Below are 17,635 nucleotides of genomic sequence, written 5' to 3'. Positions count from 1 at the left end.
GGAAATTGAAATTTGTTTACATTGCCCAGACAGTATGAACAGAAAGCCCCTGGTGTATTATAATTATGCTCATTAGAGCAAATGAATGATGTTTTAAGAACGTGTTTACCTTTGGGCGATTCTTATGAAGCGCTGTTTCTTTGTGTACTAGAAATAAAGTCTGTTAGTTAAGTTGGATGAACCATCTTTTTGATAATATTTTAGCTACATTGGTCATTTTTGCTTTGCCCCATACTACATAATGGAATCATTTTCATGATAATTCCTTAGATTGCGTGAATGCCATGGTATACATTTTATAAAACAGATGTGAAACCTCTGTTACGATTGATAAAGCATCCTGAGGTTGGTAGTTCTATTGAGATGTATATCTCTATCTAAGGAATCATTGTCAATAAGTATGCTAAAAGGATTCGTCATCAAAGTGCTCTCATCTTTTCTCTTCCCATCCCATAGTTATGGCTGCATTAAAATTGTTTATTAAATTTGTACACTAAAAGAACACAGTGTGTCAAATGACTCTCACGGAAAACATTTTTGGGCATACGGTTTTTCCCTATGACTTTTTCACCGGGCATTAATTAGCCTTAGGCCAGATCGGCATGGATCTGTCCAGGGCTGGAAACGTTAATACACAGAATGCCATTTACATAGAGTATTAAACGATTTTTCTTGCGTTCAGCAGTGGAGCTCCAAAACTTCAATCAATCTCTCTGTCTGCTGATTGATGGTCACCAATGTAATTAGTATGGCAAAGTGCACAGTCACATAAGCACATTTGTTTAGAGGCTTAGAGTAGGTGAAATTGCATTTTCCAGGCAGTGTTGTCAGTTTCTTTCCGAGAGAGAGGGAGAGAACAAAATGCATTAGTCACATGGATGCAAAGTAAGCTGCCCGTAATTTGATGGCATTGCACCGGCACTAAAACACAGTAAGTGGGCTGCTAATACAATATTTGCTTTGTATAATAGATTTTATGGTTTAAGATACAAAGGTGTAGATCTAGAGACAGAATGCTACTGTGTGCTATCATATCTGATTATATTGCTGGACTAGAAGCCGTTCTAAAACCAAGTAGTTGTTTTTTATTCCTGTATAGGGTTATGAAATGAATGTGTTATTGATGCTCATTTAAAAAAAAGAAATGACAACCTTTATAGGATCTCCAGATGAAACAGAACATATTCCTGCAACAAGTATTAAAGTCCCATAAACGAGTGCTACAAATACACGTTCTGTGTTACAACTGCAACAATTATTTAGTATTTCAAATACACAGACAACTTTAGGTTAGGTTTCATTTCTTTCAATATATCTTCAATTATGGATAAAGCCTTGAATGAGTAAGAAACAAAAACAGCGTGTCTCTTTTGTTATTCAAACATCGTTCTGCAAAGACATGGACAAATGTGGAGTGATATTTTGGTCTGGCTCAACACAATGACTGCTAAGCAAAATAAATCCTGTTGATTTTTCCCCCCAGCTTATAGCAAGTTTTTAAACATACTGGTTATATCAAATAAGGCAAGAACCTTTATAATATCCTACTAATAATTAAAATATTTAAAACTTTAATGCCACTATTATGCCATTAAATGTATTAATTATACCATGCTTTACTGCATAATACGAAAGATAGACAATAATGTAGAACAGATTTCTCTAGCTTCCAATGTGTTGAGGGCAAGAATAATGGACAATTGCAGATAAAACATGAGTGGCGTTGCAATACATCATGATTAAAATGTGTGATGTAGTGTATTATAGGTAGTATGTCTCTACAATGCGGTTTTAAAACCCATTTTCTTTTCCGCATATACGGTATTTGTTTGTATGCTATCATAATTGTAACAATTGTAATGGTTACAAGGCTTGTTATTAATCCCTTCTGCTACGATGTCTTACAATGTGACTCTTAATTTGTATATGCGGTGTGAAACTACTGTATGTATATTAAAATCATACATTATCAGACACCCTTCTTTAAATATATCTAGTACATTTCATTCATCTACCAATTCATTACATCTACTTCTTATTATGATATGCACCCTGGGGTACAAAAGTTCCATGCTAAACTCTAAGGAGTTTTAAATATGAATTTATTATAAAGAAGACAATGTTCTGTTCTCTAGTCATTAATATAATGGAAATATTTATTTGGTGACAAAAACATTTGGAGCACAAATTGAAAAGTGATTACAAAGTCAAGCCACTGTGTATGCTGCGTATGTTTTGTTGTATTTGCAACTTTTCAGTATTGAGACCTCCGTCCCTCTAGAAGGGTCTGATTATGTGAATACAAGTATATGAATAGCATATACAGTTAAATGGAGATCTGGATAAAGCTACACATTGTAAACTTATTCCATACTAAGCAAAATACATCTGTCATCCGCAAACATTCTTTCTGTTCATTTTTTTCCTGTAGGCAGCTGTTGAAACTTTACATAAAGAAACCAACAATGCCGTAGTTTTTGCCACTCTGTACAGTATTTTGACAGATTATTGATGCGCACATAATTGTTATTACTAAGGCATCATGCTGCATCTTAAAGGAACTGAATCTGGAAATATAGTATAAACTCTTTGCTATGGTATGGCACTGTAGTTAAATATTCAGGTGATCCATCTTGCAGATGTTACATATCACGCTGTCGAATGCTACCACACACTGTGTAAGCTTACCTCCCTCTCAATGTTCGGTGTTGAAAGGGGACCAGAGATTGGTGCCCCCCCCCCCCCATCGATTTCTGTTATGATTCACTGCTATGTTTGAAGAAGTGGATATCTCTATTCACTCGTTCACGGCAGTCCCAGGTGAAATAATGAGGAATAAGAACTCAGCAGTAATGCCTCAAACGCTGCATCTAATATATACAATTCCCAGACTGTAACTATGGAAATGATAACCAGACTATGTAAATAATTGTCTATACTTATGTATAGGTTTGTGTGTGTATATACAGTACTGTGCAACCGTTTTATTCAGGTGTGGAGAAAATGCTGTAAAGTAAGAATGCTTTCAAAAATAGACATGAAAATAGTTTATTTTTTTTGTCATTCAACAAAATGCAAAGTGAAATTAATGTTTGGTGTGACCTCCTTTTGCCTTCAAAACAGCATCATTTCTTTTAGGTGCACGTGCACATAGTCAGATATTTTGCAGGCATATAGGGAGGTGTATAATTAAACAATTAGACCAACTAGGTGTTAATTTAGTAAGTAGGTTGAAACACAATTATTAACTGAAACAAATATAGCTGAAACAAGGTAAGATTGCTAAAGACAATTTAATGTCAAAAGTCATACAGCATGCCAAGCACAGCAACAAGGGACAGGTTATTTATACTGCATCAGCAAGATCTCTCCCAGGCAGACAGGTGTTACTAGATGTTCTCTCCAGGCTCTTTTGAAGACACGCAAAGAAACAGGCAAAGCTTAGGACCATAGACACAGTGGTTAGCCAAGGAAATTTACCGCGGTAGATGAAAGATACGTCATGCTTACTTCCCTTCACAATCAAACAGTGGGACCCTGGTACACCTATCTACTGTGGTCAGAAGGTGGTCTTCATGCAAGACTTGCGGCCAAAAAGCCTTACTTTCAACATGGAAACAAGGCCAAGAGACTCAACTACTAATGAAAACACAGGTGAAAAATGACCTGATGAGTCTAAACACTGAACAGTGAAGCATGGTTGAGGTTCCTTGTAGGTTTAGGGATGCATTTCTGCAAATGGAGTTGGGGGTTTGGTCAGAATTAATGGTCTCCTCAATGCTGAAATGTTCCATTATGCAATACCTTCAGGGAGGTATCTGAATTACTCAGACTTATTCTGCAGCATGACAAAGACATTTTCATTAAAACTATGTTCAGTGTAAGTAAGATAAAGGAGTACTAGACATAATGTGGGGGCTCCCACGGAGCCCTAAACTCAACGTCATCGAGACTGTCTTGGAGTACATGGAGAGAGAGAAGCAACTGAGACTGCCTAAATCCACAGAAGAACTTCAAGATGTTTGTCAAAAAAACTACCTGGCAAGTTTCTTAAAAACTGTGCAAGTGTACCTAGAAGAACTGATACTGTTTTGAAGTCAAATCACGCCAAATATTCATTTCAATTAGATTTTTATTCTGTTCACTCACTTTGCATTTGGTTAAATGATTAGAAATAAACTATTAATATGTATTTCTGAAAGCATTCTTAGTTTACAACATTTTTTTCACTTCCACCTCAAACTTTTGCACAGTACTGTATATATAAAATATGTATGGTACAGAGCTTTGAAATGTACCATTCATATGATATACCAATCAACATTACATTCAACATTAACTCATTTACAAACCTGTGAGAATACAGTTGTAGAAATCTGTCACTTTTTCAAATCCTACATTATAAAGGTCAAGCACACTAAAGATATCCATGTAATATATAATTATAATTACCTGTTGACATTTCCTCCTCCTTAAACAGGGACATCATGAATATACTATAATTGACACATCATGCTGCAGAATATTAGATTTAATGATGTAAAATGAAAGCTTCTGATTTTAATGTAATTAGTTTTATTGTGCTAAAAGTTGTCAGTTATTCATCCTCCTAAATATATTGGAAAACATTAAAATATTTGTTGAAATAGGGTTTACTATACCTTTTAACCTATCTTTCAAATTTTTAAAATTATATTACCAACTAAACCCAAAGCACTTCAGCTATAACGTTTGGTAGCTAATCCACTATAGGACTTGTGTGGTGAGCATTAGGATTTCACACCACATCTGCAGTCACTTGCTAGTTATGGGAGGACAAGGAGTATGACATCCTATGGTTACTTGGGCATCACATTATGTGACTCTTATTTACTCAGAGCACCAGGTAACGCATATTCCATAACATGGTTATGCAAAGAATATCTCAATAGCGCAGAACCTTAGTACTGTTCTCAAAGAGCTCTGTCGTTAAATGCACATTTCTCTTTGTGTTATTGCAATTTTGATTGCTTAGGATGAGAACGAGAATGTTAGACATGTGAGTTATGTGTACGTGACAAATTCACCTTAGGTTTAAGGATAACCGTCTGCGTTTTTCTCCAGTATAAATAATCAGCTTAGTTGATTTTTCTATTTCCATGTAATTGAATAATAATAATCTCTTTTGTTTCAGCTTCTAGCTTTTTGAACCTCGGTTTCGTCTTGTGACAGAATCTGTTATACCAAGAAGTAAGGCTTCTGTATCTCAGCAGGAGAAGGCTAAGGCAGCTTAAAATAATGCAGGAGAAGAAAAGCTTATTCCATGGCAGAGCTTCTTTCATTCTCTTTCTGTGCCAAGTAATTACAGCACTGGAAGTACCACTTGACCGTAAGTATCACTCTTTCTTTTACTTTGGTTCTAGCATTGGAGATCTGTTATTTCGGAACCCTGGTGGTTACATCTCTGCAGGAATCCGGATGCCTCTAGTTGTTCCATGGTTCTCCATTTGTTAGACTTTTGGCTACTGATAATCTTGTTATGACATATAGAGTAAAACATCTCTTATGTATGCATTTAAACTGCAGGGCGCTCTTAATTATTTTTATTGCATGAGACACAACAGGCAATCACCTATTTTTCTGTTAAAAGGGACATCTCACAAAAAAAAGAGTCTTAGAAATGTAGTGCGGCACTGAAGAAAAGTAGCGTTTGATTAGACGCTGTTCCAATAAATGTTTATCTGCAAATCTAGAGGCCACCAATGTTGACATTCAATATGGTAGGTCATTCCAAACTTGGCTATCACACTGAGCTGATTCTGTATGCTAATGAAGTCCATCTTATGCAACTAAAGTCCCTTTGCCCATAAACCTCAATAAGTCAGATGGTCCATCTGAGCAATTAAGCCAAATATAGAATCATGTAACCCAGGTGTAAAAATATTGAAGTACATCTGAGAAATGTCCTGCATGCCATGGGCAATAACCAAGGCAAGACTGTAGAACTTTTAAATCAGATTATTGTATTGATTTTAAGACATGTGTGACTTAGACGGTATCCAAAAAATTGGGGTGTCTCAGCAAGCACTGGAAAGGCCATGGATTTTTGAAGACATTTATAGAAATTCAAACCCTTCATAACAGTAAATGTAGCCACAGGGGGTTTTCTTTGTTGCCGATTTTATGTAAGCATTGGTTTTCTCTACTCCTTTTAGTTCCTAATATTGCACCCTTGTCTGTCTATACCGTTCTTCCTTATCACCTTCCTTGCATTCTTTGTGGTTTCTTGTCACTAACAGAAAGTTTCTTACATTTTTGTTTACCTTTTACAACTGCGGATTCTCTTGTTGGGGGAAAAAGCCAAACTCCTAGAGCAGTGTAAGTTTCTGTGCCTTGTGAGGCAGTCTGCAGCCAGTGCAACCGAAGCCGTTTGATTCATATTGCTTTTTACTACCATCTGGGCTTGTTTTGCTGTGTTTGCTGTGGTTGTTCACTTTTTTTTACATCTAATTCTTGTTTTTTTTATTGTTTTAGAAAAACACACCCTTGTGTATATTGTTTAAAGTTAATTTACTTGATTCATTTTTTAAGTGCCTTTGTGTACATTTTTTTTTTATCAAACTTCCTTTTATGGTCACATTTAAGGAGATAGTTTTATGTAAACAATAAAGTAAACTTCTATATAGTAATATTAACTTTTAATATTCAATACATCATTTTGTATATTATGTTTATAGTCAATGTAAATACATTACTACCCTTTTGGAGTCAAAAGGTTACAACGTTCATAATGGCCAACAAAATAATGATGTCTTGAACTTCCAGAATTGTCTCCTGGCAATTTGAACGGAAAACCAGGGGGTGTTTATAGAACAGAAAGTGGGTTTAGAAACTTAAGACGTGTCAAGCTCCTTAAATGTTAAAATTGGAATTTTGTTTGATATCTTGTATTGTAGTCTCCCAAGCCATATTGCAAAGTGAACTGGATCTTTTCCATGAACATAGCCTTCAGATTGTAAAACCCAAAATTTAAGTCACTATACTACCACCCCATCATCATACTTTCCACACGCTGATGTTCCTTACTGCACCTATTATTTTCTTAACTTTGATTATCCTAATTTTTTTACTATCTGTAATAGAGGCATTAAGCTGGCTTTATCGTGCTTAATGAATTTTGCCTTATCGTTGCTCACGAACATTTTAATTGTTATATGTTACACAAACTGGTAAATTCTATAATATAAATAGCCCAAATCATGTTTTTTTTATATTAATCACATTTTATTTACAAAGAAAACCAGAAATCGTTTTCTCATAACACAAGCTAATTATGGTGTGAGACATTTTTGATTTTTTCTGAGTGCTTATGTGTTTGGGTATACAGTATAATAGCAGTAGATATTGTGGATAAATGGCATTGATTTGCATCCGTGTTTCATACATTTTAATGTTTTATACTGACATTAATTATGTTTTCTATTATGTTTCTGGACATTTTATGCTGTTCGTAAATCATAATTCTCTTGAATGTATTTAAATGTATATTTCTTATGAAATGTGATGTGTCAAGCAGGCTTTTTTTTTTTCTTCTTTTGTCTTTTGCTAAGCTTCAGTCACATTATTGAATTGCTTGCCCGTTAATTTATATTGCAGGTTCTGCATTCAGTGGATCGCTTGTTTTCTGCATGCTTTATTATATATCGTATGTCAGGAGGTATTTAAATCATTAACACATTTATATTCATGAAAACTAGAATACTAATGTTTTTTTCCTTTTAATTTCTGAACCTAATTTACTACAGTACCACAGCCTCCAACTATTACCCATCAGTCACCGAAAAATTATATCGTGGATCCAAGGGAGAATATTGTGATTCAGTGTGAAGCAAAAGGGAAACCTCCCCCCACGTAAGTGTCTTATTCTTATATTCGAGTCTTTAGAAGACAGCAGATCTGTTTCCTATCGTTAGCGCCAGATACAAGTCTCTGCTTCACTCAAATTTCAATTGCCTTAATTGTTGTGAGTTTCCGGTTCAGGGATGCTGCAGTGTTGATTGAAAATATGTCAAAGTAATGATATACAGTTGACTTGATTTAATGAGAAAACATATTGATCAGGAAGCCATTTTAAAGTGTTGAGTGATTTTTGGCTTATAGCAATATGTGCAGGCCCTCCTATGGGTCTTAGCAAGAAGTAACTGTATGAATAAGTACCTGCATCAACCTCATGCTGTTATCTGACTCATACTGTTTTCCGACTTTCTGCATTGGTAGAAAGTTAGGTGGGAAGAAAAGTCACATTAATCACTCTTTGGTGAGTTTAGCTGTATAATTATGCACTTGCTATGAAGTTGTAATATGCACACACTTTTTAAAATGTCCTAAAGCAGGTAAAAATTTATATTATCTTCAATTATAGCAAACGATATAGTAGTACCTAAACATAAAATGTTCTACTTTGTAATCTGGGAATTAATTTGAAAATATTGCAAATTATAAAATCTATTGAACACTAGGTAGCTCCTTTATTCATATGAAGATATGAATATTTGTAATCATTATTTTTATTACGACAGCTTTTCTTGGACACGCAATGGAACTCATTTTGACATAGATAAGGACCCACTGGTAACAATGAAACCAAATTCAGGGACCCTGGAGATCAATATCATGAATGGTGGAAGGGCAGAGGCATATGAAGGGGAGTATCAATGCACAACTAGCAATGATCGTGGAACTGCCGTATCCAACAACATTGTCATCCGCCAGTCCAGTAAGTGCACCGTGAAATCAACAACCTTAACTGGGAACACTTTCATCACGTGAAATATTTTTTATAATTCACTTTTAAATGTTTTTAATGTTTATTTTTTGCACTAATTATAACTATGAAGAACAAAACTAAAATACACAAATTTTAATGTTTCTAGATGATCATTATTTTAAGCACTAAAATTTTCTGTTTAATTCTCTTATTTTTTGTTTCTTTTCTTTGATTAAAGACATCTATAAAATCATCCAAACCATCTTGCTAGAAGGTAACAGCAAACCATGTAATGCTCTGGCATGATATTTCTTACGTCCCTCTGAACATTCCTCATTGTTGAACCCTAACACACCCGAGCACTTGAATGTTCTGTCCAATCTCTCTGATGAGATTGTTGACCACTTTTCCTTGTAAACCTGGGTAATGCGCATCCAATATCAGCAAGGACCTCATAGCTTCACATCAGAACAGTCTAAAAGTTAAAATGAGGTCATTATGGCTCATTCAGCCTGAAATTAGGCTAATGTTAATAGGATAAAGATTAAAATGAACAGTGACAATTTCATGTGTCCTCACACAGAGCTACATGTGTTCATTGTAGATATAATGCCAGAGGTGAAAAATAACCTTCATTTTTTTTTTTTTTATATGGTCATTAGTGAAACAGCTCATTTGCTTACATTTATTTTATATGTATACTGTATATTTATATATATTTTTTTTTTTTATTAACACAACGCTTTTTCTACATTACCCAGTGTTTATTTTAAATATTATTGTCAATTGCACATTCACCCTCTTTGTCATAAGTACAGACCCTTTGTTTTCCTTTTCTCAAACCAGATTTTTCCTGAATGTGTTTTTCTGAAGAAAAAAAGTTTGGTTTTTTTATATGGTTCATAATGTAGTTCTGGATATTTGTAGCAATGTAAATTTTCTTTTTACATTTTTTTCACAGTCATTTTAACCACCGAATAGAAAGTGATATAAAATAAGAACCTGGCCTTTTATACTAAGAGATACATTTCCTCGCTTTGTGGAATTCATGTACAATATCTGTTGATTTTTTAAATTAGATGACTGATGAATGCATACCTCACAACGTGGCTGAAAAGGGATGCTCTTATTTTAGGAGGTGTAGTTAGAGCCATACCTAGGAACTTCCCAGTGTTGGCTACCTGGAGTGGTGTGTGGCCGAGATCAGGGAAAGGGCTAGTCTCAGTTAAGCGTAAAAGTGATAAGAAGAAGAGTCAAAGCAGAGAGTAGGTGGAAGCCGGATAGCATGTGGGCATTATTCCTGGCTGGAGACCAAACATATTATCCTAAACCACCGGGAAAGCAGCCCTTTACTTGGAGACTCCAAGTTCCCATGTATGGGTTAGAGACATGGCAAGGCGGTGGAACTTTAAATACAAAAAAAGCAAAACCCCACCCTAATAACCATACAAAGACACATTTTGAAAATGACCAATATATACATACAACAGTCAAGGAATCAGCGCACATCCAGTAAATACTACTTAAATGCACATTTCTGAAGCAGAAATATAAGAAGCAGAACTGTGCTAAAATTTTTAGGTAACTTTGCCACCATTGTAGATATGTGTATATATATATATATATATATATATATATATATATATATATGAAGAATACATATTTTATGTTTAAAGTTAAATGTATACATTTTCTGCTGTTCGTATACATATTATTGTGCTTTTTAAAGTGTCATACCCAACAAGTATTCTGAGTTCCTAGAAAAGAGTTAGGGGTGGAAAGAGGGACAGATGTATTTGGAAATGTCCCTTATAAGTAGTGACACTTAGCAGGTATGGAAATGCAACAGCTGTTGATTATTACCTAAACTTCATCTTCTAAAGCTAGCTTGTACATAGGAGTATTGAGGAGGCACAACATCCTGAATAAGGAATGGATGGTGATATTTTATGGCATACTTTTAACGCAGGTAGACCTTACTCCTTACTTAGTTAATTGCGTCAGCCAGTTTACCATTGTTCACCAGGAGTGGCTGGTACTGAAATAGTTATGGTAAGCCCTAGAAAGGCTTGAGCATTAGTGATTAACTTAAGTCAATCAAGTGGAGCCATGGTGAGAATTCACAGTAGGGCAGCTACTTTAGAGATGTCTATAAGTTCAAAACCATTTAGATTGTATTTTCCACACACTCCCATGACATTTAAATGGAAAATCTCAGTTTGAGCTATTTGCTTTTCTGCTGTGAGAATTGTACGCGGTACAGAAATAAGGAATTCTTTAAAGTACAAATTGTGAAGATTCCTGAGATTAGATGAAAGTTTAGGAATTGAAGTTGTCATCTTAAATTTGCATTGGTATACAAAACCATATTGTTAAAAATAAAAACTCTTGAAAACAATGGTAACCTTGTTTGCTGCTCCTGAAGAGACTCCACAAGCACCTCAATGTCAAGTCAAGATACTGATGCTTATATATTGGGCCTTGTATTTCCAGTCTCATTGCCCTTATCGGTGGATCAGTCTCATATGCTGATGGAGATTTTTCTTCTAGAATGATACAATACATTCTTGAGTGATGACTTACCATAGGGCAAGGTTCTCTGTTCTGAAGTAAGCATAGGTTCACCCTTCTCGAATAAGCTGGCCTCGGACATATTTACCGTATGCTTTATCTAAGAATTTTCTTTTAGGTATTACCATTTAAAACCAACACAAACCAACACAAAACATTTATCTTTACTTAAGATGCTATACCATGAGTTGAGCGGAAATTTATCACTGTAATTTTATCTAACTTACTGTTCTTTGTAACAGGATCTCCCCTCTGGACAAAGGAAAAGATTGAACCAATAGTAATACAGCATGGTTTACCATTGGTTCTACCATGCAGACCTCCAAAAGGATTACCTCCTCCTATTGTATTCTGGATGGATAACTGTAAGTTGTTTTTGTTCATATAATTAGAGTATGTAAAATTGCGTCTTCCGCTAAGTATTGCAAAAACCTTCCCAATCAAAAAACCTTCTCTGTTATATGTGAATGTTTGAAAGTATATGATTTTCAGAATACTGTAGTCATAAATGTTTTCAAATAAATTGAAACATTTTGAAAAGAGCATGTCGGACAAGAGGGACATTGCGCTATGGCGGCGTAGGCTGTATTACATGACATGCAGTTTTGACTGGCGTGGTGCATTAAAATAGGAATCAGAGGACACGTGACTTACAGCAGATAATGTATGTTGTGTTTTCATGCACAGAGACTTATCCCCACATACCAGAACATTGATACATTGATCAGCTATTACTATATCCCAGTATTCTTTCTGCCAAAAAAAAGCCCAAAACAGAATATGTTAACATAGTACTTTGCTACTTGATTAATAAAATTACACAATAGCTCCAAATGGTAATACAATAATCAAGGTGATATTGGCAACTTATTGTATTGTTCCCTTTTTCTGTAGCCTTCCAGCGGCTGCCTCAGAATGAGAGAGTCTCTCAAGGTTTAAATGGAGATCTTTTTTTTTCCAATGTTCAGCCAGAGGATAGCCGTGATTTCTACATCTGCTATGCAAGATTCAATCTTACTCAGACAATACATCAGAAGCAGCCAATTTCTTTAAAAGTTTTATCAAGTAAGTCACAGGCATTGCACTTCATATCCATTTATATGTTTACTCGGTATCTTTTTCTTGTAATAAATCATGCATTTTCAATGTCAGACCTTAATTCATCTTTTTAGTCTTACCAGCTTTTTAGAAACTCCATCATACACAATTTACTATGACAGCAGATTCACTTCTAAGGCTGTCTCCGCGTGGTATGTCAGTATGGCTGATACACCTGTGCACATCCCCTGCGCTTGGGTTTTTGTGGAAATATCATCTTAGCCAAACTTTGTCATAATTGGACATTTCCAGATATTGTTGAACTCATACCAATATTGTGCTTGATATGTATGCATGCTAGGAAGTACTTTTTTAGTTCCAGTAAGTATACAGTAAACAATAGAGGGAATGGCCTAATTACATAGTAAAATGCCGTGCAAGTCCAGCAATAGCTTGAAAACCCTTTAAAATATTAAGTGAATATTTTTTCTTTGACAAAGCCTGATTTCTGGCACCAATTGAGATTATACACATGTAACCTAAATATTGCACACAGCAATGATGTTTAACAAGTTATTTGGAGATTAGTTCTGAAATTTCACAGACTGCTTTAGCTTTTTTCAGCGACCGTTGGAGCAGGTAAAAAGACAGCAGGATTGTGTCACCTTCTTCACTTAGTTAAAGATCACGTTAACTTATTTGGGGAGGTTGTCTAAGTTGTCAGAGCTGCTGCTTCCACTGATACATCTGAAACCCAACTTCAGAATTGTAAGCGTTAGTATTTAAACTATAATTCAGAATAGTGAAATGGTCCTGATTTGACTCCTGCTTAAGTTGGTATAAGCATGAAAACATCTGATCGGTTTTAACCAGGTTGAAGGACTAAATATCTTCTGGAAATCCTACACCTCCTATTGTGCTCAGTAGACTTTTCAGGTGTTGGATTGAGAGATGGTGGAGCAAAGGATCTGCAATCTTACTTTGCTGTCTTCCAGTGGGACCACACAATTAACACTGCATTTTAGGCTTAGGCTTGAATGTTTAATGTCTCATTCTGTTTATTTCAGTGGATTCAATGAATGAAACTATTGCAGCTAATTTAAGTGACACTGAGTTGTATGGTGGTGAGTTTTGGGAAACAATATTCAAACAGTATTCCATTTAATACTAGAATTTAGGACTAACTTTACCTCCATGGTCACCTAACATGTACTCTCACTAATTTGTTCTTCTTAATCAAACTTCTATCTGTATTTTACAGATTATGTTCTGATATTTTCTTTACATTATTGTCAGTATCGACGCTGTTTCACATAAACAAGATCTATTTCACTAAACAAGCAAAGCATTACACACATTTCATAGCACAAAAAACTTGGATTTTCTTTTAATTATTGCATATTTGCAAAATTATGATATATGTGTAGCTTCTTAGCAATTCCATTCATTTCAGAGTAAACAGTCCATTTTTAAACAGCTGAGAGGCACATGGTACCTGAAAATGTCACTTGTAATGTTTTACACTTCTCAGCCAATGCAAATGTAAATGTAAAAGGTACGAATTACAGAAAATTCCTGTACAGAAAAACAGCTTCTTCTGAAACCTCTTCACATTAGACATACCGTGTTTGCTCGATTATAAGACAAGGTTTTTTTCGTCTTATAATCAGACCTCAACTAGGTCTGACTATGAGACTAAGATCCAGATCCCCCCGCAGAGATGCAGGGGACCTGGATCCTCCTGTCTCCCCCCTCCACCACCCCCTAACTTACCGGTGCTTCTGAGTCCCCGGTGCTTAGTTCCCCGTGATCTCTGACAGCCCGGGAAGGTCTGCACGATGGACGCAGACAACCCTCGCTGCTAACCGCACCTCTTCCCGGCTGCAGCGGAAGTTGTGTACGCGAGTCCCGTAGAGCTCTACACGCTGCCCGGACTACGCACTGGGAACTCGGAAGCTCCGGTAAGTTTGGAGGAGGGAGTGTTAAATGGGGGGCATAAGGCATTTCTGGAGGCAGAGTGCTCTATGAAATGCCTTTTAACCCCCTTAATGCCACTCTGCCTCCAGAAATGCTTTTTAACCCTCTATACGCCACTCTGCCTCCTGAAATGCCTTATACCTCCCTATATGCCACTCTGCCCCATAATATGCCTTTTAACCCATAAGGCAATTCTGGAGGCAGAGTGGCACATAGGGGGTCAAAAGGCATATCATGGGGCACAGTGGCATATAGGGGGTATAAGGCATTTCTTGGGCAGAGTGGCAAGCCAGGGGGCAGATGTGCATAACTGGGGGGGGCAGGTTGGAACAAAAAGGAAATAAAAACAAAATATTTTTCTCAATCATAGCTTTTATTTAAAAAAATAGTTCACATAGTTTACATGAATTAACATTTACTGGTAAAACTTTTTCCCTATAGGGTCGTCTTATATTCAGGCTTTTTCTTTTTTTTTCATAAATTTATATTCAGATTTTGGTGGGTCGTCTTATAATCAGGGTCGTCTTCTAAGCGAGCAAATACGGTACTTTAGTTCACATACAAGCTACACAAATAGGTAATCTGCATAGAAATGTGTAATTTATTAAACTCTGAACAACTCTGAAACACAAAATACTATAATTAAAATTATATCTACAGAGTAACCACATTACCACACCAGAAAAGCACACAAGACAGCAAGCAGGTTCCTTAATTTGAAGGAATGTATTGTCATATTTAGTACTTTGAATGAACCATTAGTTTATTAGAGTGTTGGGATACGCACATGACTTTCAAAGAGGTTGATAAACTATATAAACCATAATAAACCATGATAAACCATATCTGATTATGTGCATACAACTCACATTATCAATGAGAATTATGGGGCTATGCAGGCCAAGTTTAGCTCAAGAGTCAAATGTTATCTTCATTCTATCAGGAAACATATTTCTTCTTGGGGGAAATGTGTGAATCTTGAAAAGGCAATGCTTTTTTTTTGTATAATGTAGTCACATCCAGTTCTTATTTTCCCTTTAGGATCACAATGTAGGTGCTTTTCGCTGCTAGTGAAATTTAATAAATAGGCAGCAATTCTCTTGAAGCTTCTCTACATGTCGTGAGATCAAAAGCATTATATATTCAGAAAATGTCATTTTTGAAAACTTTAATTTTTGAACTGCTAAGATGAATTCCATGAGGGTCAATTTAAGTGTTCAAAGTTAGATGTAAAATCCCCTAGCATTTGCATAATCAAGCAAAAAAAACTATTTTCTATTCCCTTTTCAAAGATTCACAGTAAAATCGCTATAAATAAGACATAGGTATCCACAGGATATCGCTTTTAAATCATCACATGGTTTCATTTACATTCAGTAAGTTCATTAAAAGAGACAACTATTTCTGTTTTCTTCTTTTGCTTTTGAAACTTAAAATATGCAAATATCTCACATAATGAATGTCAGTAATAATGTTGCATGCCTTGAATAATAGTTGGTCTGTATACTATCCTAGAATCCATTATTCATATTTCTAATTTAAAGTCTATGTCTTTACATCCCTGTCAAATAACCATATCTCAGCTCCAAAAACAATGCACTATTTTTAGCTTAAAAGAAATCAAACTAAAAAAGCTTTAAAAGATTCTGTTTTTCTTTCCAGATAGTCCAGCCGGTGAAAGACGCCCAAGCCTTTTGGTTCCTAAAGGGGCCACAAGTAATAAAACTGTGCTCAGGGGAGATGTGCTTTTGCTGGAATGTATAGCAGAAGGACTGTAAGTAACGAGCTATCATTTTCCATGTAACTCCCTGAGTTTATTGGTTAGTCCTTAAAGGCCAGTGACTGATAAATCACTTTCTTACATCGGCCGCTTACACATTTACAGCGTGAATTGCGTGTATCCAGCAGGGGACGTACCCTAAATAAATAACTTGGAAAGAGTTGTGAGCAAGAATCACTATTGAGCACCAATGGCCAAGTGCACATCTGATCCGGCTACAAATGTTTGGTCCTAGTAGTACTTAAACCTGAACTTAAAGATGTAACCTGAAAATTTTCTTTTCTATTATAAAGGCATCTTAGTAAGAATTTTGTTTAAAGGGGTAAAATAAGCACTTAATAGGCTACGATGAATCTTTGTAATGTGACCGTGGGGGCAACTAGAAGCCATCGGCCTTTTCAAGACAGGCTTAACCTTACTTTGCAGTCGTCTTTCAAATAGTACCCATGTCACAAATAAAGAAGCAAAGAAAACCATGCCAAAAAGGCCAATATATTATATGTAGTATATTACTAGCAACTGACCTTTTTAAAGTAATAATAACTTTATAAGGTCATATCATTTAATGGGAAGATTGCAGAAATTGTAAATGAAAAGAACAGCAATTTTACATATATATATTGTGGTAAAGTGTATGGGAGAGTGGTTGATGGGATATATGTCTCACCTGGTTACCTCAGCCAGGCCTGGTAGCAAACCCAGGTGCTCTCAGGTGAGGCTTCCTAAGCTCGTTACTGGGGAGGAGGCCTTAAAAGAAAGGGCTGTTAGGTTTTCAGAGGGAGGGAGACACTGAATGAAGGAGCAGCTACAGCCAGCGCTGCAGCCCACCAGGTATGAAGCTTTACCCCATACAAAACTGGTTACTTTGCTTTGCGTCAGACCTTAGGCTGCTAGAGAGGTATCCTGCTGTTTAGTTAGAGCCGGACAGGCTTATAGTTTGTTTTGTTTACAAGGTGCTCTGTGATTACAACATCTAAATAAACACGCTTTTACGTTGGAAACCTGTGTGAAACTGTCATTGCCGCCCCATGCGTGAGCTGTCCCCTACAATATATATATCTTCTACCAGATTTTATTTTGCACTGCCTAATTTTCACATAAAATATATGAATCATTTTAATGTGTCTTTAGTGTTTATTTCGTAACTTTAAGCACCAAATGAAATAGTCTGATTTACACAGTGTATAAATGTATTTCATTCCACGGAGACAGAAGTCAATGTTTCACTCCATTGATTTAAAGCCTGTAGGTTGTGGTAGCTTGCAGATAAATCATTTTTCAGCGACACCTTAATGGGTCATTTTTACATAGCATACAATCGCTGTAGCCGTCTTTTCACAAAGCTGTAGGGATTTTCCTCCGTCCATCATTTCTCTTATATTAAATGCTGGTGCACACAATATTTAAATCAATTGTTTAATAAATATAACATAATACCTTTTTATTTTGTTGTTTAAAGTTAAATTTATTTATTGCATGGACAAGCTTCTCTTGTACAGTATTCGAGCGCATTTTTATGTTTT

The 17,635-nt window shown here is 35.8% G+C and overlaps 1 protein-coding gene across 11 annotated transcripts in view; it reads left to right on the top strand.

Moving 5' to 3' along the window:
- Nucleotides 1-5,271: 5,271 nt before the first annotated feature.
- The window catches only part of LOC149302775 (neuronal cell adhesion molecule-like), a 45,529-nt gene continuing 33,165 nt past the window's right edge, over nucleotides 5,272-17,635 (top strand). For 4 of the 11 annotated variants that reach the window (XM_089482117.1, XM_089482114.1, XM_089482111.1 and 1 more), the window contains exons 1-7: nucleotides 5,272-5,368; nucleotides 7,785-7,890; nucleotides 8,559-8,755; nucleotides 11,560-11,682; nucleotides 12,212-12,382; nucleotides 13,423-13,483; nucleotides 15,999-16,106. In XM_089482117.1, the coding sequence (XP_089338243.1) occupies nucleotides 5,278-5,368; nucleotides 7,785-7,890; nucleotides 8,559-8,755; nucleotides 11,560-11,682; nucleotides 12,212-12,382; nucleotides 13,423-13,483; nucleotides 15,999-16,106 (857 nt within the window). In that variant the 5' untranslated portion in view covers nucleotides 5,272-5,277. Of the gene's footprint in view, nucleotides 5,369-6,339; nucleotides 6,358-7,784; nucleotides 7,891-8,558; nucleotides 8,756-11,559; nucleotides 11,683-12,211; nucleotides 12,387-13,422; nucleotides 13,484-15,994; nucleotides 16,107-17,635 lie in introns of all 11 variants that reach the window. The other 7 variants (XM_089482109.1, XM_089482108.1, XM_089482112.1 and 4 more) reach the window with 6 other exon arrangements.

The sequence above is a fragment of the Sceloporus occidentalis genome, unplaced genomic scaffold, assembly GCF_023333645.1.
Source record: "Sceloporus occidentalis isolate IW3139 unplaced genomic scaffold, rSceOcc1.0.p SCAF_17, whole genome shotgun sequence".
Lineage (NCBI taxonomy): Eukaryota > Metazoa > Chordata > Lepidosauria > Squamata > Phrynosomatidae > Sceloporus > Sceloporus occidentalis.
The sequence above is the reverse complement of the archived record's forward strand: the minus strand, read 5'-3'. Positions and strand labels throughout refer to the sequence as shown.